At 34.4% G+C, this 25,412-nt stretch overlaps 2 protein-coding genes across 4 annotated transcripts in view; one reads left to right on the plus strand and one right to left on the minus strand.

Annotated features, from left to right (window-relative positions):
- Positions 1-8,546, plus strand: part of LOC106543123 (uncharacterized) — a 34,449-nt gene extending 25,903 nt beyond the window's left edge. For both annotated transcript variants that reach the window (XM_087726820.1, XM_014059034.2), the window contains 4 exons: positions 1,231-1,350; positions 3,162-3,233; positions 6,667-6,811; positions 7,596-8,546. In XM_087726820.1, the coding sequence (XP_087582946.1) occupies positions 1,231-1,350; positions 3,162-3,233; positions 6,667-6,811; positions 7,596-8,337 (1,079 nt within the window). In that variant the 3' untranslated portion in view covers positions 8,338-8,546. The remainder of the gene's footprint in view (positions 1-1,230; positions 1,351-3,161; positions 3,234-6,666; positions 6,812-7,595) is intronic.
- Positions 8,547-9,130: 584 nt separating this feature from the next.
- TUBGCP3 (tubulin gamma complex component 3) overlaps positions 9,131-25,412 on the minus strand; it is a 71,648-nt gene continuing 55,366 nt past the window's right edge. Inside the window, exons 16-22 of one of the 2 annotated variants that reach the window (XM_087726818.1) lie at positions 24,905-24,973; positions 22,759-22,894; positions 16,969-17,057; positions 16,688-16,819; positions 16,322-16,462; positions 15,892-16,008; positions 9,131-10,159 (exon numbers count right to left, since the gene is read on the minus strand). In XM_087726818.1, coding sequence (XP_087582944.1) covers positions 10,001-10,159; positions 15,892-16,008; positions 16,322-16,462; positions 16,688-16,819; positions 16,969-17,057; positions 22,759-22,894; positions 24,905-24,973 — 843 coding nt within the window. In that variant the 3' untranslated portion in view covers positions 9,131-10,000. The remainder of the gene's footprint in view (positions 10,160-15,891; positions 16,009-16,321; positions 16,463-16,687; positions 16,820-16,968; positions 17,058-22,758; positions 22,895-24,904; positions 24,974-25,412) is intronic. The other variant, XM_087726819.1, reaches the window with a different exon arrangement.

A 25,412-nucleotide genomic window follows, 5' to 3' on the forward strand; every position in this document is an offset into this window, starting at 1 on the left:
TCCACCACAATGACTTTGCCTCTTTGTGCAACCATCATTTCAATGGGAGTTGTGGGAAGTTTTGAAATATGCTGTACACAGCTGAATATATTGCATACGCTGCACTCATATGAACTTAGTTCATAGTAAATTTACATTTTTATCTCAAGATCCCTCTTTTCCATAAATATTGCATGCATGACCCAAAGAGACAGAGTTTGCAATGCAATGCCACAACACTACTCATTTAATAAAAGTAGTGAGAACCTGAGGCCATCGTTGCCAAGGGTTATCTTTATGAGCACATGCAGGAAACCTGGGAAATCCTTCAAAGTAGCATGGCCATGCTGTGAAATGTCTATCCCAAATGTCTACATCAGTGGTGGGATTCAGCCAATTCGCACCTATTCGGGAGAACCGGTTGGTAACTTTCCAAGCAGTTCAGAGAACCGGTTGTTGGAAGAAATCTCCTTTTGTTTTTTTCCACATTACAGGGCTAATCCTGTAAGGAAGGCAGGAAGGAAACATTCTAGTGTTGTTTCTAGCCTAATCTTTATTGATCTGCTTACAGAAACTGCCTCTCCGGTTAACCCTTATTACATTGTAACAGCTAAGGCGAAGCACCAATCGACCTGAGTGACCTTGAGTTGGCCATGCCCACCCAGTCACATGACCACAGAGCCCCACCTACCCAGATGGTCATTAGGGCAGAGAACCGGTTGTTAAATTAATTGAATCCCACCACTGGTCTACACTGATATGTTTGTAGTGCCAGGCGAAGACATTGCTTTTGTCCCATGTTTCAAATCATTTCACTCTAGGAACTCCACAACCAAATAATTGGCAGAAGCACTATAAAGAACCAAATATGAGAACTGAAGAACACACCCTCTAAATATTTTGACATGGAGGAATATCTGGATGTTACACACACAAAAATGAAAAGCAAAATTTCTGTACTTAACTTGCCTAGAAAAATCAATTTCGTTGGCAAAAGCTACACAAATTTGCAGATTCAGGTTTTTCTTGTTCTGTTGAGTCCAATGAAAAAGAATCTATTTGGGTTTTTCCTTGATATATGTAGATTAGATTTTACAAATGAGCAAATTAGCATTATTTTGTAAATATATCATTATTTAGAGACAATTCCACATTTCATACTAATAACTATTGTATTATTTAGAATTCTCTTTTTTTGGACAATGCTTATAGAATGTTCTATTGTCAATGTTTTGTCCCCTTGAATTAAAGAGAGACAATCGAGTGAAAAGGAAAACACACTGATGAAATCTTCCTCAGAAGAAAGTCGTATTTTACCTGCTTCCAGTGAAACATCATTGATCTTCTCGCTTAAATCAACTCTTCCTCAAAGTAAAATCATTATCTAATGTTCTATTCCATTCTGTCTGAGATAACATCTGCCCAAATTGATCTTTTTAACTTCATCTGTTCTTATTAAGAATGATTGAATCAAATTAGTAATAAGAGCAAGGTTTTTCTACCCAAATCCACAACTGAAATTAATGATAAAGATTCCAAAAATTAAGTACCTGAAATGGAAGAGCTTATTTAGATTATAAATAAGAGGTTATGTATTAGTATATGCTATTGTCCTACAAGTTTTAGATGATGGATTCAGGTAGATAGATCATTTGCCAGAAACAGCCTACTTTAAATCTTCCTTTTCCCCATTTTGCACACACAAAGATTGGTGCGGTCTAAAATCTCAATGGCAACTGTACACACACTTGCCTCAGTTAAACTGAAATTTGGTTTGCATTAAACAAAATGTGGTATCAATTTACATTTTACACCAAATTTAATATCATGTTATTTCAACTGGCATTAATTGCGACCTAGCAGTACATCATTCTACCTTGCTTCCCAGTTGCTGCTTTTTTATATTTCTGATTTGTCCAATCTCTTCAGAGGAAAACACTACCAGCTCAAAAAAGAAGAGGCTTGTTATTACATTAGAGCAAAAATTTGATGTAATTTGAGCAACATGAATGTGGTCATAGCAACGTTAAAATAAAATGAGATGTTGGGAGTGCCTCAATGTAGAGCATCCAATATTATAAAGCACACATGGAAAATAAAAGGAAAAGATAAGTTTGCACCAAATTTTTCTCATGCCGAACAGTTGTGCTTAAATTTGTGAACTCTCTTGAATTTTCAAAATTTCTGCAAAAATGACCTAAAATGTGCTCTGTTCTGTACAGAGTCATAAAACTAGATGGGAACGCAATTAAACAAATGAGTAAAATATTATACTTCTTCACTGATTTATTGAGGACAATTATCCAAAGCTATACTGTATATTTGTGGGTGGCAAAAGGGTGACCTTTGCTTTCAACAACTGACATGCCCCTCTTGGTAGCAATAACTATTGCTACCAAATATTATTAGCACTAATAATTAAATGTTTCCAATAAATGTTGAGCAGTCCTGCTCAATGGACTTGGAAGAATTTCAGCCCATTCATCCTAATGGAAAAACTTGGATTTGGGGGGGGGGGGGCTTCCTCATACGCACTGCCTGCTTTAGGTCCTTTCACATTTCTTTAGGATTTGGCCATTCCAAAACATTAACTTTCTCCTGCTTTAACAATTCTTTGGTGATACAACTCATGTGGTTAGGATCATTGTTTTCCTACATGATGTACTGCCTTGAGCTTTTTCTTCATGGAGAGATACTCTGATATTTTCCTGTAGTATTTCCTAGTATAATTCATAATCAATGGCTTGTCATCGCAGTACAAATGCAACAAAGCAAGCCCAAACCACGATACTGCCACCATTGCCATGTTTCACAGGTGGTAAGTTTGTTGCTGGAATGACAATTCTTTAAAAAGCGAAATGATAGCTGTTAAGAAACAGCTGTTAAGAAACAACATGTGTGTGTGTGTGTGTGTTATATAGGGTTTCTTAGCAGCTATCATTTATATGATTATATACATATACATATATATATATACATACATACATACATATACATACATACATACATTATATGATTATATACATATACATATATATATATATACATACATACATACATATATATATATATAACAGATACACACACACATATACGTACATACATACATACATACAGTGTGTCTGTGTGTGTATATAAAACCAACAGCACAAAATACTATTAAATCTATGTGGTTTTTTTAGGTATAAGAACTGAAGTGACAAATGAAGATGTGAATAATGCCAGAAGATTTGAATTTTTTGAGAAGTATGAAGGTAAATAAAATAAGCTTTTAGGTAAGGTAAGCTTACACCAAGTTAAAATGAATGATGTTCCCTGTGCATCTTCTGTATTCCGCCGTTTGGTGGGGGGGGGGGAGTATTACCTAATACACCAGGGCTATAATTTCAGCTCTGTTGTCCTATGTTCATTGACATAGCAAACTGCAGCTATCTCCATTCTATTTTTAAACACTTGATTTATGCTTTTCTGTTGGGTTTGTTCTGCTAAAACCTATTTTGTGTGTGTTCAGCTGAAAAGAAACAAACATTTTTTTCTATGGCGGTGGCAATTTGTTTGTCTAGACCTCAATTACAAAATTAACAAGGCAGGGTTTGTTGCTGTTGTTTTTGTTGGGTTCCTTAAGCCAAAGTTTAAACCTCTAATAAAGCATGACAATATGCAGATAACAACATAAAGGTACTCTCTTTACTTTTTAATTTTGTAAACCCATGGTGGGGTCTAGTTTCAAAATTTATTATATAAGACAAAAACATATGGAGATTTTTATTTTTCAAATCATTATCCATTAGCAGCACTTGATGTAATAAATAAAACAGCGGATAAGTAGAGAAATGAATTGCTCTATGAGACACTATAATAAGGAATTTTGTTCACATCCCAGTGAAGCCTAAAATAAACGGCAAAAATGGCTTAGTCCTAACAGAAATATTTCATCGATATAGTCAGACTAGTGAAAACAGATTTTTAATAGCATTAGTATTTTTGTCATGAGATAAAAGCTACAACCACCAGTGTAAATGCTGGTTTTTGGATGCCAGAGCAATGTGGCTGTACCATTCAAAGGCTTAAGGGCTGGCAAGCTTTGGGGCATTGCTCCTGCATGCCAGATTTAGTGAATATATGCCCAGCTTTTGTGTGTGCTGGTTTCTCTGGGCTTCTGCTGCTTGGATCTGAAGCCAAATACTCATGGAGTACTGTATCCAAATTCTAGATGAAGCTTGCATCCCTTGGCATTTCAGCCGCCAAGTTTGGAATACGGGGAATCAAGCGTACAGCTTTAAGAATAGCAGGGTATCTTCTACCTACCTTTTGCTAAATACTTAATACAACTGATTTCTGGGTGAGAATTGCATTTTTAACCTCTATTTAGAGGAGAAAAATGAATAGTTAAAATTGATTTTTGGGGTTGGAGGAAAAGCTTTTTTTCTGTATTGTGACTGCAACTTTACTTCAGGAGGAAGAAGAGGAATATAGATCAAGAAATGGAGAAAATCTGTTTGGGGATAAAGGGGAGAGATATTGATGAAAGAGCAAAGTGATGATATATTGTAAACCATCTAAGCCAGCAGTTTTGCATCACCTAAGGTTATTGCTAAAGTAAAAATCACAAATTAATTGTAAAAAGCTGTTTAAATTTAAAATGTTTTCCCTCCATCTTGAGCTGGAGCAAACTTTTACTATGAAGAATTTTTTTTTTGTTTGGATGGATGGTGAAAAGCAAATAACTCATGCACCTGTAATGTTGCTAAGGAAAGGGCTCTTAACATCAGTCATATAATATGGTATATTACTATTCTAACTCATTTTAGAAAGCTGAAAACAACAGATTTAGATTCACAAATGAGCACTGCTAGCTTTCAGGCAAGAAATGTGATATTTTATGTTAACTGAATACAAAAATCATGCAAGCTGTTTATATTCTGTATAACTTCTGAACTCAAACCTTCTCCATTTGCTAATTGTATCTGAAGCACATAGTACAATCCTGAGAAGTGACAGTTAAGGAATTTAATTTTTTTAGATACTTGCAATATTAAATGAGAAAAGCAGGACTATAACCAATGGAAAGATATTTAAAGCCCCCCCCCCATTTCAATAGAAATCAAGTGTAAATTTAAGCATGCAGGTGTCAGCTTAAAATGTAGAATTTTTAAGGATCCAAAATTCAATAATCTCTTTGTTATTAATATCCAAATATTTAATTGTGTATTGCCAAATGAAACATAGGAGTTAACTTCTTATAATAAATTATGCATGGTAAATGTGTTAAGTGGTAAGTTGTGCATAGTAAATTTATTATAATAAATTGTACATGGTAAAATGGACAGTTGTTTATAGGAGGCCCTTCTGAACTCTTTCTCAGAGTGCCACAATTGTTCAACCTTATTGGCACTGCAGTGATTACATTACAATTCATTATGCATGCTGGCTTAAGCTTTGGCTCAAACTTTGGAATAAGCTTCTGAGCTTCCTAATGCTCACATGACAACTGAGATGAGCATCAGAATTCTGATTCTCTTCCCTTCCCCTACTCTTTTCAAACTGTAAAAGACTTTGCAGCTAAAGAATTAATCTTAGAAGAGTTCAGTCCTATAGAAGGCAGCATTAAGTATTTCCAAATGTCATGTTTTTTTGAAGCCTCTCTTTACAGCATTTCTCAGGTAAGGCTACAGAAGTAATTATGGTATTTTGCTGAGGAACTGTTGATTTAATTTAGTAATGAAGGTGTTATTGCTGTGGAGATAACTGGTAAAGTTTACTTTTGAATTATATGCTACTTTAATGCAACTACTCAGGATCCAAGCTTTTAAAATATTCTTGGAAGCAGAAACATCTGAATTATTACTGCAGTGACTGATTTAGGGAAAAGAAACCGCTGGGGGGGGGGGGATCTTAAAATAAGCTTCATTCCTCAATCAGTGACTACAATTGGGACCGGTAGCTTTAACGTGTGCTAAGCAATTTGTGAAACACTACTTGACCATGTACCCAACTTATGACATCATTTCTAGTTGCAGTTGTGAAGTAAATCACTCATAATTGTTAAGCTTAATGTCACATGATTATGATTTGTCTTATGACTTCCAACTTCTGCACTGACTTTGCTTGTAGGAAGGTAGCTATAAAGATCACAAATGTAAGGCTCACGAACTGATTATAAATCTTTTTCAGCAATGTTGTAACTCAGAACAATTGCTGAATGAGCAATCAGTAAGCAAGGATGACCTGTACTGTTTTTCATAGCTGTATTTAATAACAAAGCAAAGAACTGATACCATGTAGCACATTGCTTTACATCAGTGGTCCCCAACCTTTCCAGCTTGGTGGAACAGCAGGAGTGAGCAGCAGGTGCATGTGTGAGCATGTGAAACTCCATTTGTGCAAATGGAGCTTGGCACGCCAGCACCCACCACTCATACAAATGGAACTTTACACACGTGAGCGCCAATTGCTCATGCAAGTGAAGCTGCACATGCTTGCCTGCCAAATGGGCTATGGCCCAGAGGTTGGGGGCTATTGCTTTACATGAAGTGAATCAAATGGATGATCTGCCTTTAAATGCTTAAAAGTATCAGCACGTTTTCTATAAAAATGTTTTCATGGATTACAGCGCATATGATAGGTCAGTGTTACATTATGGAAAATATGATATACTATTCTGTGTCATCTATTATATCCCTTTAGGTATTCAGGATAAAAAAAGAGCAAAGGCTGCAGATCTTAAACAACTACTAAAGCACATCATTATTGCCTGTGTAGCTGTTTCTGGCTTGATCTTAGCAGTGATAGTCCTTGTGCACATATACAATTCATTGGTAGCGAAGAAGCAGTAAGTTATTGTTTCATTCTCTTCTCCCCTCCTATCACTGTCATTCTGTATCATAACAACTCCCATCCTAACAACTCCGTACCATTTATATATTTTTAACATAGATATAACATGTTAGGTCAAATTGATGCAGTAGTAGAGACTGCCGATCAAATGCAACTCAGCCATGTAAGAGTCAGACATTGAGACTGAATATCCTGTAGAACAGTGTTTCTCAACCTTGGCGACTTTAAGTCCTGTGGACTTCAACTCCCAGAATTCCCCAGCCAGCTGGAGTTGAAGTCCACAGGACTTAAAGTCACCAAGGTTGAGAAACACTGCTGCAGAAGGAAGACATCCCAGTTCAGCCATGATGTTCCCTACTAAGGCCTTGAGCCTTGTCTCTTGGCCTAAACTTCATGATGTTAAGCATAAAAAACTATGTCTCTTGAGAAGCAGGAAGTACAAACATGTATTTTGTATGGGCTTATTAAATGTTTACCCATCCAACATGTAATTCTTGCATGTCAAATGCAGTCTTCAGAATATCCTTCTGCCGGCTAGGAATTTTTTATATGCAACAACCCCCTCTCCCTTATGGCTGATAATGAAATGGGTGAATCAGTAAGAAAAATGACAACTTGATTAAAAGATTACCTTCCTTTCTTGGGGAAGACACAGGGAAAGATAAGTTTCATCATTTATAATCTATTCAATAATGGTCTTTTAGCTGAGGTGGTTCCCAAGTTATTTATAAGAATTATTTATAAATGTTTTGTTTAAAATTATTCCTTTATCATTTTAGGAAACCAATTATAGCAAATGCTGACACTGACAAGAAGGAAGAATCTGACAAGAAGAATGAATTTGTCAAAAATAAGGAATCAGACAAACATGAAGAATTAGAAAAAATTGAGGAATCAGAAGCAAACAATATGATACCACTGGAGCCAAAAACATCAGTCTACGATGCTATTGACATAGAAAATCACAACAACAATAACTGCTCACCACCAGGAATTTTTCTTTCAACAGATGGTGAAGATGTTACAAAGCCTTTAGAGATTCAGTCTGTTTCTTCCCCTAGCTACCCAGCAAAACAAACAGAATTAATGCCCTATGTTGAATCATTAGAGGAATCACCTAATTATAGTACACATAAGAAGTTAAAAGTACAATCTAAACCTTTCAAATTGAATAGGACTTCCTATAATAGTCTAGAACAATATAACACATCCAGGAATCAGGACTATGAAAGATATCAAGAGAAAGATAGTACTTCTCACAGAAAAAAAACAGACCATTATTTATCCTCCAGTAGTAGTCCAAAATACACACAACCCAAAAGAGCACACACCACTCAGTTATCTAAGCATCAATATTATACCAGTTTAAATGGGGTTCATGATCCTTCATCAGATAATTTCATTACTCCAAATATAAACCAAAACTTTAATGAATCAAAAATGTCCCAGTTTGATGGCACAGAATGTAAGTGTTTTCAGAATCACAAATATGATTGTGGTACAGATTCATACTCTGACTAGAAAAGCAAGTGAATAGTAAAGAGTTATTTATTCTATTTAACCAATGCTCCAAAGCATTTAGTCCAAATATTTTTACCAAGAGTAATCATGATGAAACACTATAGTATGCCAATGAATCATACTGCAATCATGCTTAGGAATAATAAAAGTAGTTTTATACTTTTGAGTTGTAGCAGTTGCTAATCTAGCTTGGATTTGCCAAATTTAAGCACGTTAATTTAATTATAATATTTGCTCAAATTCTTTATCTGGCACTTTTCAAATTAGGAAAGTAGGCCTAACTAGTGTAATGCACTCTGCAATGACAAATAACTTTTTGTGACATGTAAAACTGCACACATATTGAACATTTTGGATAAATTGAAACACACTTGAAACAACAAGATGAATATTGACACATCTGATACATGTGAGCTGAAAAAGAATTTGAAATATAGGGGAAAATACAGAGATTTGGAGGGTTTGCTATTTTCTATTTTACAATAACCACACTATGAATAAAACAAATTCAGAAAAAAATACTTTTTTTTCAGAGAATCAAAAATAATAAAGATACTCTTGGCTCTGTAGCCTATGAAACTGAAATTTGGCTCATTTAGGAAATCCATACAAGGGCCTCAATATAAACTCAGTTTGGAGTCAGGCATTCCCATTTTTTGAGACATATTATATATTCTATAAGCTATCAGGCAAAGTAAAGAAAAGAAGGGCCTATACATTCAAAACTAATTTTATTATATAATTATTTTTTTAAGAACAGGCACTTTTCCAGTTAGAAGAAACAGATAAAGTGTTTGAAAGATAATTGTGTTTATTTTCTAAGATTTTACCTGTGAATATAACAAATGGATAATTGAATGACTTGATATATAGTGGCTTCTTTACAAAAGTGTTTCCCTGTAATATTTGGACAGCAATATATAAATATTTACAATGAAAAAATAGGCAAGGAAAGAGAAATAAGTAGTCTTCAATATCCAAATTAATTTTGCATACATCCGATTTGAACACAAAATACTTCATTCACATCTATTTTATATTTACAACTTTAATTACTTGAGAGCACTGAATTCTTTATTTTAGGATATTTGTGCATGTTATGTTTCTAATATGTTTCTGTATAAGCAGTTAAAAATTTTCTGGAAAAATAAATCATTGCTTTGAAAATGCTGAAAATATTAATGTAAGTAATTTATGTGACATATTTTCCCTACTAAAAAAAGCCCCAAACAAACAAACAAACACCTTGGATACATATTTTTGACCAGCAGCAAATTTTCATAAAACTGGTTTCCAAGTTCAAACGGAAAACTGGGAACAGTGCTTACTATAAGTGGAAATGATGTCCTAAAGACAAATATAAAATTACAGTGGATAGTTCCTCAGACGATCCAAACAAAATATAGTGATTTTTCAATAACAAAACTGAAACAATTTAAATCCACTTAGTTGTAACACTTATTAAATACAGAAAGGAAAGTATTTTGCTTTCTCTACTGGTGTTGCACAACCACATGACTGAAAACAGGTTGTTTGCAAGAATGACAAACACTACTGCATGCCATTTGGTTTCATACTCTCAACCATCACTGCTACATCCAACAAGTTACACTTCGAGTGAGCCAGGTGAGCGATCCTGGTTATGTTTGCTGCAGAAAAAAATTCATATGTGTGAATTACGTCGCCCTCTAGTGCCCAAAGATACCCGAAGCCTCGGTTCTCTGGCTTTATAATGTTCATTGAAATCCAGTCTAAAGCTAAGAAATTGGAGGCTTTCATCAGAACTGGTGGTCAGGAGCACCAAGAACTGCTGTACAATGCCCTGAAAGGAAAAGGGGAAAAGATCAGAAGAAATTGACAATTTTAATGCAATAGTGGTACTAAATACTACTAAATACTAAAGCAGGTTATGTGTAACTTCAAATCAAGGGCATCCTACTGAAAGTCACATTTCATAAAGCATTAATCATAATCATTACAAAAATCATAAAACAAGCTCATTTTAAATTATTTAATAAAAACTTATCCTATTCCTTTCTTTACTCATGAAAAACCAACTAAACGGTTCTCTCTCTTCCCCACTCCATTGTGTTACCTCAGATCCATCTAAAGAAATAAAGAATAACAAAATTATGTCCAAGTTAAAAAAACGATTGGTGATATCTGTAAAACCAGTAACTCCTTTAGAGAAATCCCTGGCTAAGGGGATTCGGCTTTAATTTTTGAAATGAGAAAGAAAAATAAGGAAAACTAGAAAAGAGGGCATGTAACATGTGGTAACCACCACGGGAGGTTTTGAGCTGTTGCACTAGATGTTAGCGATCCAAAAGAAGAGCTCAGTGGAAAACAGAATAATTGAACAATTTGTGAGATAAAACTTGTTGGAGATGGATATAATTGGAAAGGACAAGAGCAGAAAACAGATCCTTGACATGAGACCTAACAGTTATGGAAGTCATACCTTGGAGAACGACCAAGGCAGCTGGAAGAGAGAGACTTCCTTTCTCACAGTGAGGGCAAAAGTGATGAGGCTTTTCATCGCACAAGCAACATTGCTAAAAAGTATACCCAAAGGAGTGGGGAACTGAGAGAGGGAAATATTTAGGATATCCACAGGAGAACCAGCATAGCCACAGCCAGTCAGATTACTTCAACAAAATAGAAAAGCTAAAGGAGCCAGAGGAAGATATATGAGAGGGAAGTATTTCAAATAGAAGCGGAACATCCTATTAAAATCACACCTTAAAGACTTTACCTCATACTTTCTTGAACAGTATTGAAAAGCTTCTAAGAGAAAGTTCAAAAAAAGGAATTTATGAAATTGATTCCATGAGGAGTTAGCAGAAAACTGCTAAGGAAATTTGAAAGGAACAAGCTGACTCTTCAGTATTCAAATTATCAGTTTATAAGCAATTTAAAATGAGTTTTGATTTCTTTATAGAATAGTGCTTCCCAAACCTAGGTATATTGGGTATTAGGTTTTTGTTTAGCTGTCATCGTCCGAAGGTCTTTAGTTCCTCGTAGGATCCCTGCTCCAGAGCTTGTCGGGTGTGAGTCCCTGTTGATGAAGTTGGATCTTGGAGGTCAAATGGGTTTGTTGCTAACGTACCTACCTCCCAATAGCGTTGCAGCATTTTGGGTTTATTTGATATAACAACACATGAACACATTACCCAATCTCAACAGGGACATTTAAACTGTTTTACCTACATTGGGTAAAAAGGACTTTTGAATAAGTGGTTTTGGATAATGAAGGAAAAAGCTTGGGAAGCACTGCTTTAGAGGAAACATTAACATCTTATGTATAATCTAAGGTTAGAAAACTCGTCAATTGTTGAAAAAACTGGACAGATGGGGCTAAGGAGAATTTCCTTTAGAAGATGATGAAACATGGGCTTAGAACAAGTTTTCTCACAGCTGCAATTTTAAAGAGAGCCAAGATAGCAGACTAATTTATTTTAAATAAGAATCCCCATATTAAATTAATAGATGAAAGTTAGGGTATCTCAAAGAAATAAATAATCCTCAAGAAAACATAACTTTTTTGAATAAGGAAAAGGGCCAAAACAGTGGTTAAAGAAAAAGGAAAGTAATATAACTAGCTTCTTTAGTGAAGAAAAAAGAAGCCACATCAAAACTTACTGTTACTTAAGAAAAGCTCCAATGAAAACAAACTAGAAATGGGGAAAAAAAGCAATTTCTAAGTTGAAGAATGAGAAAAATGTTCAAAAAGTTTCATCTAACCATTGTTGAAGAATAAATGGTTCCTTAAGAGAAGCAATGAAAGTTAGTCAGAAGCCATTGATTGATTATAGTAGATAGTACTCCTGTACTATGATTTTGATAAAGGTGGTTTTGGTTGATTAAAAATAATTCCATAGTTTGATTTGCAACATGGAAAAATATGAGAGGATTGCATGAGTGACAGTTAGGGAAGATTCCTTTATACCCTTCATTATGGTAAGAGATAATGGGATCTATCTATTAACCAGGGCTCAAAATAAAAAGAATAAAGAAACAGAAAGGGCAGGAATAAGTATAAGTATAATCCTTATTGTCATTGTACTTAAATAAAACAAAATTGGTTTATTGAAATTGAATATATAGCATATAAGAAAGGTTCTGAAGTTAATTTAGCACATCACGATTAACTGCTATGTGCCATCAAGTCTGTCAGCAACTACATCCATAGCTCTTCTTCACGATGATCTTTCCAATCTGGCCCTTAAGACCTTCAAAGAGTGTACCACTGCTACTGTAATCAAATCTATCCACTTTGCTGCTGATCATCATCTCCCTTTTCCTACTAACTTTCCCATCAATACAGCCTTCTCCAGAGAGGTGGGCCTTCACATAATGTGTGAAATAATCTGAGTCTGGTCGGATGTGCTTCGAGTGAGAATTCTGGGTTGATTTGGTCAATGATCCATTTGTTCATTTTCTTGGCCACAGTATTCTCAGGAGTCTTCTCCATCGCTAAAGTTAAAAAGTATCAGTACTCTTGTTATCCTGTTTCATCAAAATCCAATTTTCTTTCCACAGAGTATTACAGAGAATACCACTGCCTGCATAATTTTGATCTTTGCAATCACAGACACATCAGAGCATCTGAATATAATTTCTAAGGCCTTCAACCCTTAGAATATGTTAGTGTTAGTCTGTGGCATAGTTCTTGATTTCTTGTTCCTTTATTGTTGATGGCTGATCCTAAAAGGCAGAAATTATCCACTTCACTGCCAACATTAAGTCTAGTTGCTGTACCTGTTGTCATTAGTTTTCTCTTTTTTATATTTTAGTTTCATTTTTTCACTGTGTTCCTTACTATGTGGAGGTGAAAAAAGAATATCTAATGCAGTGAATATAAAACAATATACACACCCTGATAAAATGCCGAGATGAAAAAAATTAAATTAAACAAACTGAAAACTTTTAGAAGAAAAAAAAACTTACAATAAAATGGTTGCATAAGTGTGCCCACTTTTAAACTAATACTGAAGCACCTTTTGATTTTATGAGAGTATTCAGTCTTTTGGTGTAGGAGCCTATCAGCCTAGCACATCTTGCGTTGCGAATCTTTTCCCACTCTTCTTTGCGGAAGTGCTCCAGATTGACAGATTGCATCTTCTGTGCACAACCTTGTTCAGTTCTCCATACAGATTTTCAATTGGATTTCAACTGGGCTTTGGCCATCCAAAAACTTTAAACTTCTTCTGGTAAAACCATTGTTTTGTTCATTTGGAGGTATGTTTCAGATCATTGTCGTGTTGAAAGATGAAATTCCTCTTCATCTTCAGCGTTTTAACACAGGTTTGAAGATTTTGTGCCAAAATTGACTGATATATTTGGAACAGTTCATAATTCCCTCCATCTTGACTAAAGGCTCAGTTTCAGCTAAAGAAAAGCATAATACTGCCATCACCATGCTTCAAAAATGTACTTTTGGTGATGTGCAGTTTTGTTTTTGTGCCAAACCAATTTTTGGGAATTATGGCCAAAAGGTTCAACCTTGGCCTCCTCCTACTATTACACATTTTCCCACATGCTTTTGTCAGACTTCATATAGATTATTGTTTTTTTTAAAAAAGGCTTCTGTCTTGCAACCGTACCCCACAGCCCAGACGTATTAAAAATACAGGAGATGGTTGTCACATGTAGCACAACCAATACTTTCCAGAAATTCCTGCAGCTGCTTTAATGGTACTGTAGGTCTCTTGGCAGCCTCTTGGACCAGTTTGCTTCTTTTTTTTAAATTAATTATGAATAATAATTTCTTGGTAATGTCACTGTTGTGCCATCTTTTCTCCACTTAGTGAACACCTTCATTGCATTCCATGGTATATCCAATGATCTTTTAATCTGGTAACATATGCGTTTGATTTTTTGAATCAGTTTTGCCAATTATTTCTTTAACTCACCATTTTCCTTCCAAACATCAGATCAAAAAGTGAAACACACATGGCTTCTTGGGGTACTTCATAGTTGGCAAACCATTATAAATTGTCATGCCAGTCATTGAGCTTTGTGCCAGATAAATCTTTATCACAGTTTTAAAAATTCCACTGAATCTCTCAGACAGCACCTATGGCTTGTTTCAGTTTGTAATTCATATTTAAAATCCTCTGACAACTTACAAAACTTGACTGGTTGTAATGATGAATCTTTCAATATAAAGGGAAATAATTGGCAAAACTTATTAAAAACAAACAAACACATGTCACCAAATTAAAAGATCAGTCTTGCGGAATTTCAGACAGAAGATGAAGCAATTTTATTGGTTTCCTCTCAAAGTCAACAAAATGAAGATTGCATGGAATCCCCTTACATGAAAGAGTTGGAGGAACAGCGATTTGGGTAATTACTGATCTATTGAGATTTGACCACACTATATCACTACTGCAGGAGCTGTTTAGCTTTCAGGTGCAGTTGAAGATGCTGATTGCTACTTTAAGCCCCTCAGAGCTCAGGGCCTAGATATCTATATGATTACCTGCCTGGATGGAATGCCAGTTTCAGGAATTCTAGGTTCAAGCCTTTTTAATGCTGTGATGCCTTAAGTCATTTGGAACAACCAATCAACAGATATCTAAACCACCTTTCCTTCCTACAGTTTCAAAGAGCTGTAAAAGCTTCAGAAAAATGTTTGGGGAAAAGATCATGCTGCTTTGAAAGGGGTGCGTGTGAAACAGTTTGCTTATATTTATATTAACTGATTTCTCTCCCCCCTCCCCTTTTGATCAGTAATGTTAGCTATTTGGGGTCTTGAAATGAAGCTGAAATAATAAACAAAGGAGTTTGGTAAAGTATGGATTGACAGAAAGTAAATTATAAAATTAAGGAAATCTGTTTTAAGCCATTTTAACTTATTTAATAAAAGTTAATTCAGTTTGGATATTGAGAACATGACTGTGCTATTATTCATCTTGTCATGTTTCTCATTCATTCATATCTATTCATATTATATGAATGTAGGTATATATGATTGCATATGTAGCCTCTGTATGTGTATCCATGCACTCACAAACATAAATATATTAATCAATCCAGGGATTATCTGTAAAGCACCTGTTGGTTTTATCATTTATTGATTTTGGAATTCTTCCATACATACAATACATGCACCTCTCAAAATTGTGATTTAAATTAAATTAAATTGTGATTTAATTTTAAAGAAAGAAAAAGGACTTCCGTAGATATCTGTATTATTATATTAAATATCTAAATATGCTGACATCTATTCTAAAAAAACACTTTGATGATGATATAATATTATCTATCTATAGCAGTAATGATCTGATATAAATCCATAATATAATTAGTTATGTAAGCAAGTCAGATATATGGACAATCTCTGTGATGTTTTTGTTTACTCTCCTAAGAATGCATCCTGTTTACCAATTTTATCAGTCATAATGGAATCATATAGCATGAGGTTTTACTATTTCCACCCAATTACATAAAATGGTCTGTATAATGCTGCATTGAAATATTATTTTAGGCAAAGATACTTAGTACTAATTCATTTGTATCAAATGTTCTTAATTTAAACAAAAATACCTGATAGAAATGAGTAAGTAGTCGCAGCTGTGAACACATTTTTGGTATTGAGTCTTCAAATTCTTTCATTCTTTTCATCTCTTCTTCTTGTTCTGAAGCTGTTACTCCCCATTCACCCTTAAGAATGCAATTTAAAAAAAATAGGGGGATAAATCGACAGGTGCACATTTATTCCATTGTATCCTTTGTTACGCAAGGAAGTACACTGGTTTTTTTTTAGATTAATTACTATGGGACAAAGCCATAAACTTGCTTGATGATTTCTGAATCCTGGAGGACAGAAAATCAGCAGAAATTCTCTGGAATTTCTACACTGTTTTTCTACTTTTTGTTCATTACTTTTCAGGAAAAAGAACAGAAGAAGCTGTTTCATTCGAGTATCATTAAAATACAAGCAAATGACATAGAATGCCATAGAAAGGAGCTATACCTCAACTTCTCGTTCCTTTTTCCTTTCTTCAAACTGCAAACGTAGCTGCAATTCCTCTAAGGCGGCTCGGTACATTGTGTCTTGCACATTTTGAAATTCAAGAATCTGATCAAAAACAGCTCGGAGCTGGTTGAGAAGCATCTATAAGAAATTGTGAAATGTAAAAATAATATCCTACATCCACAGATATTATATCTAGTGCTAAGATAGACTCAATCCAGGTGTGCAATTCTAAGCTCTGTTATTATGGAATAGTGGGATTTCACTTCTGAATAAATATTATACTGCACACATTGCTAAACAAAGAAAAGGGAGCGATGAGCATAATCATCACAGAAATAATGTTTAAATAGAGAAAAGGCTTACTCTTGAATCAGTGTCCAGCAAACAGCGAGCTATGATGGTATCTAGGAAGACTTCATGAGCTGCAATGATGTGATCCAGGTCCTGAGCTTGTTGGACCTTCTTCCACAGTTCATCCCATGAACATTCCAGGATCTAAGGCATAATTTTAAGAATTCAGTATAATAATGCTCTTCCTTCAGAAACTCTATTTAACACACTCTTCACTTTGCACGGCACTACACACATTTCTCCTCCTCAAAATAAAAACAAAACAGACTACAAAATGGTTGGTTGAAGAGTACCTCAAATGTAATATAATACTGCATTTGATGAATGAAATGGACCATTTCTGATGCCAAAACGTGACACTGATGCAGCACCCCAGAAAGCTCTGTAAGAAATCCAAAGTATTTGTATATTAAAAATTAGAAAGGATTGATTCATCTAACTTTTTAAAAAAAATACAACTGAGCTTGATAACCTGAACCTTTTCTGAAAGGTATAAAATATAACAACTATTCAAGGTTACTCGAAGAAAGAAAAAAAAAATCATAATATATTATAATACACCATCATCTTTTTAATCCAATAAATTGAAGCTATAAATTCTAATAGTCAACATTGTTTCCAGTTAACGATAATATGACAGCTCCCAAATATATCAAGTAGAATCAAGTGAGAAAACAAAGTTATCTGTATACATTCCATATAATAAATGAAGCAATGTTGCTTTTTACTAAGATACTTGGTTTATTTAACTTAGTCCCGAAAGGCTGGCAGCACATATCCATACTTTTTCCTAACCCCACGTGTAGATTGAATTTGGCACCTTCAAAATGTAATGCTCTGGCTCTTTCCACTAAGCTAGAACCCTCTCCCAAACTGTTAGTAAGAACATGGAAAGGGAAGTATTTCAAATGGCAGGAGAACAAAAACCAAAAGATAAGCAATGGTTCCTCATAATTAGGGATGGATGAATCTGTTAATCCCCAACTCTGCTTTTTCATTTACTCTTCACTACAGCTTATTTTTAAAAAGGTGGTACAGAACAATGCAAGTTATATTGCCTTTCATTAAAGAAATGAGAAATATTGCCTAGGGGTTCTAATAAACAGCTTACTTTAGAGGAATGTTCATGCTCGGCCAGGGCCAATACTCCAACTCATGAGACATCTTGCTTATTCACAAAAGAAAGGTGACTTTCCTATTAGGTGGATTGACAAGTGGTTTCCAGTAGCTACTATGCTCAACACAGGAAGGGAAAGACTTATCCTCAGAGATTATAAACATTCTTTTGGGAGAGAGCTTTGCTGAAATGTTTAGGCCAAACTTTGTGAGGAAAGGAGATAAGGTTTTCTCAGTCAAGGGTACTCAAATGTGGAACAAGCTTCAAAAGAAGATAAAGCCATGCCAAAGCTTTCCTTTTGCATACTGGATGGCAAAGCCTATCTGGTTGCCATAGCCCACCTGTGTCAGAGAAAGGTCAAAGAATTACTACCCTGTAGATATTCCTTTCTATACAATAAATGTTTTACAGTACTTGAGATACACAAAAAACAAAAGCCACAACATCTAGTATAAAAGGAGTCATACCAGGAATATAACACACTGAAACAATGCATGAAAGTTTTGCTAGAAGCTGAATGATTTTCAGCATTCTTACTGAATTAAGACCATTAAAGTTGTTGAAGCAAAGGGCAGACAGAAGTATGACTATTACAGCAGAAAACACTAAAAAAACAAAATTTCACTTTAGATCCACAACCTATGATTCAGGGCTTGTATTCTGAACAGTTAAAGCAGCCTTCCTATTGTCCCTCTAGTGCAGGAGTCCCCAAACTTGGCAACTTTAAGGCTTGTGGACTTCAACTCCCAGAATTCTCAAGCCAGGGCTGCTGGGAATTCTGGGAGTTGAAGCCCACAAGTCTTAAAGTTGCCAAGTTTGAAGACCTCTGCTCTAGTGTATTGCACTATGATTCCCAACCAATGTGGCTAAAGTTTATTCAATTACTTGAGGGATACTTGTTACCATAGTCACAACTTATGGATAAAGAGTTCAGGGACTATAATTCCATAGGTTTACTTAGTCCTGCTTGAACTACTGATTAATATCCAATATATAAAAATGTCAGAAATTGTAAATCTTATGATGTGGCAGGGCATTCTCTAAGATAACTGTTTCATAATCTTGATCTCCTCTAAGGTAGAAAAAGTTTGCTTGTTACTTCAAAAATGTGATAGTCTTATATCACAGGTAAGAGTAAAACTATTGAAAATAAAGGATTTGGCAAGGTGTGAATTACTGCTGATTCTGTGGCAGAAAAGCATGGATGCCTTCAAAATTAACTTATGTAGGGCTACCAAATCTGAATGACTATTTATTGATAGCAAATAGACAGAAAATCTAACTTTTTCTGCAGCTCAGGTCTGATAGACTTAGCTTAGTGCTTAAAAGAGGGTGCATACTGAGCTGCTTTTAATCCTTGTAATATCTGAACAGGGTTTTGTTCTTCCCTGCCCATTTAGCCCTCTCTTTACTTCATCTCCATCCAGTTTTGATGCCCTTCTTCTCCATCTTGGCTTTCTGGCAAATATCGGTAAACACATTTGCACAGATATACATGTTTTTGTGTAAGCTTCAGCCTAAATCAAACCATGATGGATAGCAGCCTCTTAATCAAAGGTTATGAACTGTCCTAATAAAGGATTCAAACTGAGTCTCATGAACCAGTGTGGTATAGTGGTTAAAGAGCTGGATTAGGAGCATGGTTATGTTCCTATCATCCATCTCCTTCCACTTATGACTGTAACTTTGTTGCTTGTATCCTTACGATTTATATTGATATTGAATGTTTCCTGATTGCTTATTTGTATCCTATAACATTAAGTGTTCTACCTTATGATTCTTGACGAATGTATCTTGTCTCTTTATGCATACTGAGAGCATATGCACCAAAGTCAAATTCCTTGTGTGTCCAATCACACTTCACCAATAAACTATTCTATTCTATTCTATTCTATATTCTATTCTATTCTATTCTACTCTACTCCAGTCTAGTCTACTCTACTCTTTTATCATGGGAGCTGGCTGGTGATTTTGAGCTAGTCACTTTCTATCAGTTCTAGACTGTCAAAAAAAAAGAAAACAAAAAACAAAAAAAACTAGCTACCAGACTTCATCTGGTGGATTATGGTTCATTAACTCTGAAATGTGTAATGATGAAACTGTACTGAAAATTTCCATTAACAACATTTAATTGATCAAAATATTTAATCAATTAAACTAGTATTTATAAGCTCTCGGATGTTTAAAAAACAAATATTCACAACATTAATTTATTTTTTTAATTACCTAACAATACCCAGTATGGCTGCTTATAAAATAAATACTCATTTAATCTTTAGAAATTTAAACTTCTTATAGACTTGAAGAACTACTCCTCAATGAACCTATACAGGTAGCCCTTGCTTACTAACAAACTTGTTTAGTGACTGTTTAAAAATTACAATGATGTTTTTAAAAAATCACATAACCAATTGTTGCATTTACAACCATCATAACATCATACAGTCATGAGATCACCATTGAAGTATTTTGCAACTGGTGTACATTTATGATCACTGCAGGGTCTCATGATCACAGGATTGTTACTCACATACTTTGCAACAACCAGAGTTAATAGAGAAAGCAGAAGTAAAATCGTGGGCAAAACTAACTAATAGCCATGTGATGTTTCAGTTAACAACCATGAGGCTTAGTGACTGAATTGCTGGTCCCAATTGAGGTTGCTAAGCGAGGATTGCCTTATGATTAACTTTAGGAGTGCAGTTCAGAAATCTGTTAAATTGAATATGATTTCTATCTGAGATATTTCCCTGCTTTCCTGCCGAAAAATATGTGAAATCCTGTCCTAATCAATAAGTGAGCTTTAAGGATTATTGCTTACATATTAATTAGAATACTTATATTCAGCTTATGAAAATTCAAGGAAGCTAATATTATTCAATAAGCAATTATAAACTAAAAAGTCCACAAAATTCTAGTCACCTAAAAAGAGAATGTAAATGACTTTGAGAAATATACAGCTCAATCATGAAACAGTGCTCTATGGCTCTGTAAAGGCTATTTCAAAAATTTCAGATACTTATTTAACATACTTTATATAATCCTCCAAATTACATTTCATTATTCATCTATCTCTGTTCCAAGCGAATAACTGGCAAGTGAACCAAATTCTGATTACTATGCTGACTGTTTATGGAAGTCTAATATTGGCCAAGTCAGGAAATGAACATCACAAGAGATACTACAACTCTGTAGTAGACTTTAATAATAGATTCTTGAAAGAAAGTAGAATTCCTGACATAATTCTACTTTCCCTCTTATATTAAAGTGATGGGGCAATCTTGAGTTTCTTTCCTGTGCTTTCTTGGGCATGTTCATGTTTTGCTAATTTCCCTCTTATATTAAAGTGATGGGGCAATCTTGAGTTTCTTTCCCGTGCTTTCTTGGGCATGTTCATGTTTTGCTAATAGTCGCTAAATATTTTCTTCATTTCCATCTCTGAACTGCTACAGTGTCATCAATCTTGAGCTAAAAGATTTATGTTGTAAAACATGAAGAAAGTCAAATCCCAATATAATCACAATAATATTTTGTTTTCCCCCTATATTTTGAGTATCTGGCAAATTGCTTGTAATGAAGACAAGTGATATTATCCTCATTTTGCAGATGGATAAAATAACTCAGACTAGAGAGCTGCCAGTTTCTAAAATAAACCTAACACATTATAAACATAACCAAAACAATGAGATTTCAATAGAAGATTTCAGTGGCAGAAATGTCATTATACGCTGTTTTGGCAAAAGCTCCTCTCCTGATACTAGAGAATAAAGAACTAAGAATATTCCTATTCAGCATATCCATAGTTGCAGATAATTAATGCTCATATTCTGCCAGCCTAGTGTCTTAAACAGCACCCACCCTTTCTATAAATGGCAATGTCACGGGTGATAAAAGTGGAGAACTGCATCATTTTTTGAATAGATGCCTTACAGATGAAATAAACTCTAACTTAGCATCCCCTCTACCACACCAAGGCTGCCATAAAGAGCCCTGCAATGCCAGATTGACAGGAGAAGATGAAAAACGAAAGAAGGATTGACATTAAAAACTCAAGCTTGTAAAGTACGACTTGCTTGCTGGTGTCTATGGAATGTGATAAGCTTTATCCCCATTGGGTTTGGTTAGTAAATAAATAAAATGTATAAATAAATTTTATTTATGGTATTTACAAATTTAATACAATTTATATAAATAAATATTGAGCTGGTTTGCAAATATTGCCCCCTTCTGATAAAAAGAACTATTAAAGCAGTCAGTATTATGGGTTTTTCTGTGCAAACAATAAAAGGAGGACAAAATTCTGGTTTTGCTCAGTAATCCTCCAGAACAGAAAATATACAAGGATAAATTATTACCCACATAGAAACTCTAACCAATAGTAAGTGAAACAGACTTCTACATTTATTCAGAATATGAAGATTAGAAGGTAGCGATTAGTAAAAAAAAAAAATTCCATAACTTTATATACTATGTATGCAATTAGGTTTTTTCTGTTGTAACACAGTAGCAATTAATAGCAAGTTTATCTAAACCTTACACACAGAACATCATTAGAAGTTCATTTTGAATTTAACTAAATCAGTTCAATGATCACAATGTACAAGTTTATCTAAACCTTACACACAGAACATCATTAGAAGTTCATTTTGAATTTAACTAAATCAGTTCAATGATCACAATGTACCAAACTTACTCTAACAATATACTCGAAACCATGGGTGTCAAATTCACATCGTCACATTGTTGTCACATAACATTTCGAGACATTTTCTCCCTTCACGGAGCTGGGGTGGGCATGGCCTGCCACTGATGCATCCGGCCTGCGGATCAACAGTTTGACACTCCTGCTCTAAACTCACTCTAAATTGACTTTAAACTTCCAGAATTTCCCTTCTATTGATAATCTGAAGAATTATGGAGAAAAAACAGAAACTGATATAATTATGTACTGAAATGAATCCCTTACCAGGCATATTTTTTAGAAGTTTTGCATTGCACATATGTCCTTTCCATATGTCAGTAAGAATATATTCCATCCGTTTTGCTCTCCATAGGAAGTTAAACACCCTTAGATAGTGGCTCATACACTCTCGTGTAAACATCTGCAAATAATAGCAACATTTGATCACAATCTTTACAATCTCAAGTACTGTTGCTTCCATTGCTTCAAGTAGCTCTATTAAAAGGATAGGGCAATAGCTTAAGATCATTGTTGACTCAAGAAGCTGAGTTATGGATCTCAACACAAAGACTCAGTCATGTTACAGTCTTATTATTAAGAAGTCTCATATTAGTACGTAAGAATTTCTCTTGTTCCTCTGTGCTACAATAAATACAAGGAAAACAGCATGATGGGGATTTGTGTTGTGCAAAAGAAGCTCTGGGTTCATTTATCTCAGCTTCCCTAGATTCAAGTGCTTTTGTACCTGCTCCTCAGAGCAGCTTCAGCCCAAATATAGGAGTTATGGCAAACCTTTTACTAAATACAGTACACATATTCTGAATGCGCCAAAAAGTTAAGGTCTGTGCTGCAGTCACAATTAGCTACTACTTCAGTTCCTTATCTGAATGGATAGGGAGGGGAGAGTCCCATTAATTCCCCCCTACAATTTCTCTATGCTGTTTCAATACTAGAACTAATCGGTGATATAAAAAAATAACATTTTATTGGCTGAATCAGTCTTTATGTTGTAACAGATGGCTAAGATTCAGCTGTTAGCATCATCCCAAAGTAATAAAATCTCCCTTTCCTTGGACCTTTCTGCCTCACATTATGTTTTAATGTCTGTTGAAATAATGGTTTTTGTTCATTAACTGAAAGATCATTTGATAAAATCTGAGAGAGGTTTTTGCATCTAACTTGATATCAAAAAGTATTAAGAGAACAGTTGCTTGCTTTCCCCACCTCTTATCCATAGGTCAATGTGAGAAATGCACAGCTTCAAAGGCCAAAAGCCTATTTTATAATCCAAAAAAATTTAGTCATTTGAGTCAAATATTCTAGATTTTGACATCTTTGCCTAATATAGAAAATCAACTAAAATATTAAAGTTCTAATCATAAGGAACTATGTTTATTTTCATATTTTATTTGACATCATAGCAACCTTAAACAATTAGATTATGAATGGGGGATGGAAAGTGAAAAAGTGACTTATCAAAGACAGATATATATGGCCACAGTTGTTTATATTGATAGATGTTTATACACTTCCCTTCTCCAAGATTCAAATGTCTACTAGGCTTCTTTATTTCCATGATTTATGTAGCTTTAAATTATGTTCCTTATATAGGTTGAATTGATTTGTTTAAGAAATAATCACATTAAAGAATACTATATTATAAACTATACCTATAATAAAACCCTTCCACTACCCTTCAATTCTCAACACGTGAAAGTTTATTATAATGAAAGGAAAATACATTAAATGGTTAACAGCATGCTACAACAAAAATTAAATATTAAGGAACTGATTACATAGCTCGGTAACTATTCATAACTTACAGAGAAGGATACAGAATATACAAATGGATTAACAAATGTTAAGTTAGATATTATCTTCCTTTGATTAAACTATATGTAGCAAATATCTTCTGACCAAAGTTTCATTTTTGACACCTTGTTCACAGAGCACTGTTATTCTTTACATATAGTAAAAGCATTTTGAACAATGGTGCTATTTTCTCATCTGTTTTAATGAATACTATATATCAGATTTATTTAAAGAGTACAAATAGGTTCCCTAAAATACATTTTACAGTTCACACAAATTATCCCAAATTAGTTGCTACAGTTTTAGAATAATGGTTGAAAATGAAAATCCATTTATTAAGTACTTTCTAAAATCTCCGACAGAGCAAATGAATTATTTATTTCAAATAATGAAGGTCTTAAAATGTAGCATTTTAACACTCATTAATAATTTAGGAAAATTGAGATTTTGGCTGTACTCTTAATACAATGGGTACATCAAAGATATCAAGCAATCTCTTTAATCATGTACTTCTAAAAGTACAAAGGCTATTTTAATAACAAGTATTTAGAGAACTAAGTACCATAGGTAATTCTAAGTAGAAGATCAGAAATGGACAAACTGAGCTATACATCCTTACCGTTGCAATTGGCCCATCAACGTGATAGTCTAAACTGAAAACATCCCAACCAGTATCACCTGGAGACACCTTTAAAAAAGTTATAAATATTTAAGCAAATCAGTTACATAGTTATTTAGCTATTTCCCAAAGTAGTCATGATCTAGCTTTTAGTAATGATCAATTGTCAACACACAGTGGGTAAAAGAAAGACCTTATTTAGCCAATTTAAAATGTTGGTTTTGGGCTAGGAGATTACACTGTTTGTCAACACACAGAATAATGGAAATACAATTGTGATATTTTTTGTTCAGATAAGCAAAGAGAAGGACAATGATGAAATGAAAACTACCAAAAATCAGACTGCACCTAACAAAACTGTATCAGAATAAATTCAGCAGAACTCTAATTTAGGCCATAATACATAACACAGTAAGTCCATATACATTATGAGTACGTTTAATTTGGATTGTAGCTTTATGTTTTTCTTATCCAATATACTGTTCTGTAATATCTATAACTCTGTAAT

Source organism: Thamnophis sirtalis, unplaced genomic scaffold (genome assembly GCF_051295495.1).
Source record: "Thamnophis sirtalis isolate CommonGarterSnake01/CBP01778 unplaced genomic scaffold, rThaSir2_p1.2 scaffold_12, whole genome shotgun sequence".
NCBI lineage: Eukaryota > Metazoa > Chordata > Lepidosauria > Squamata > Natricidae > Thamnophis > Thamnophis sirtalis.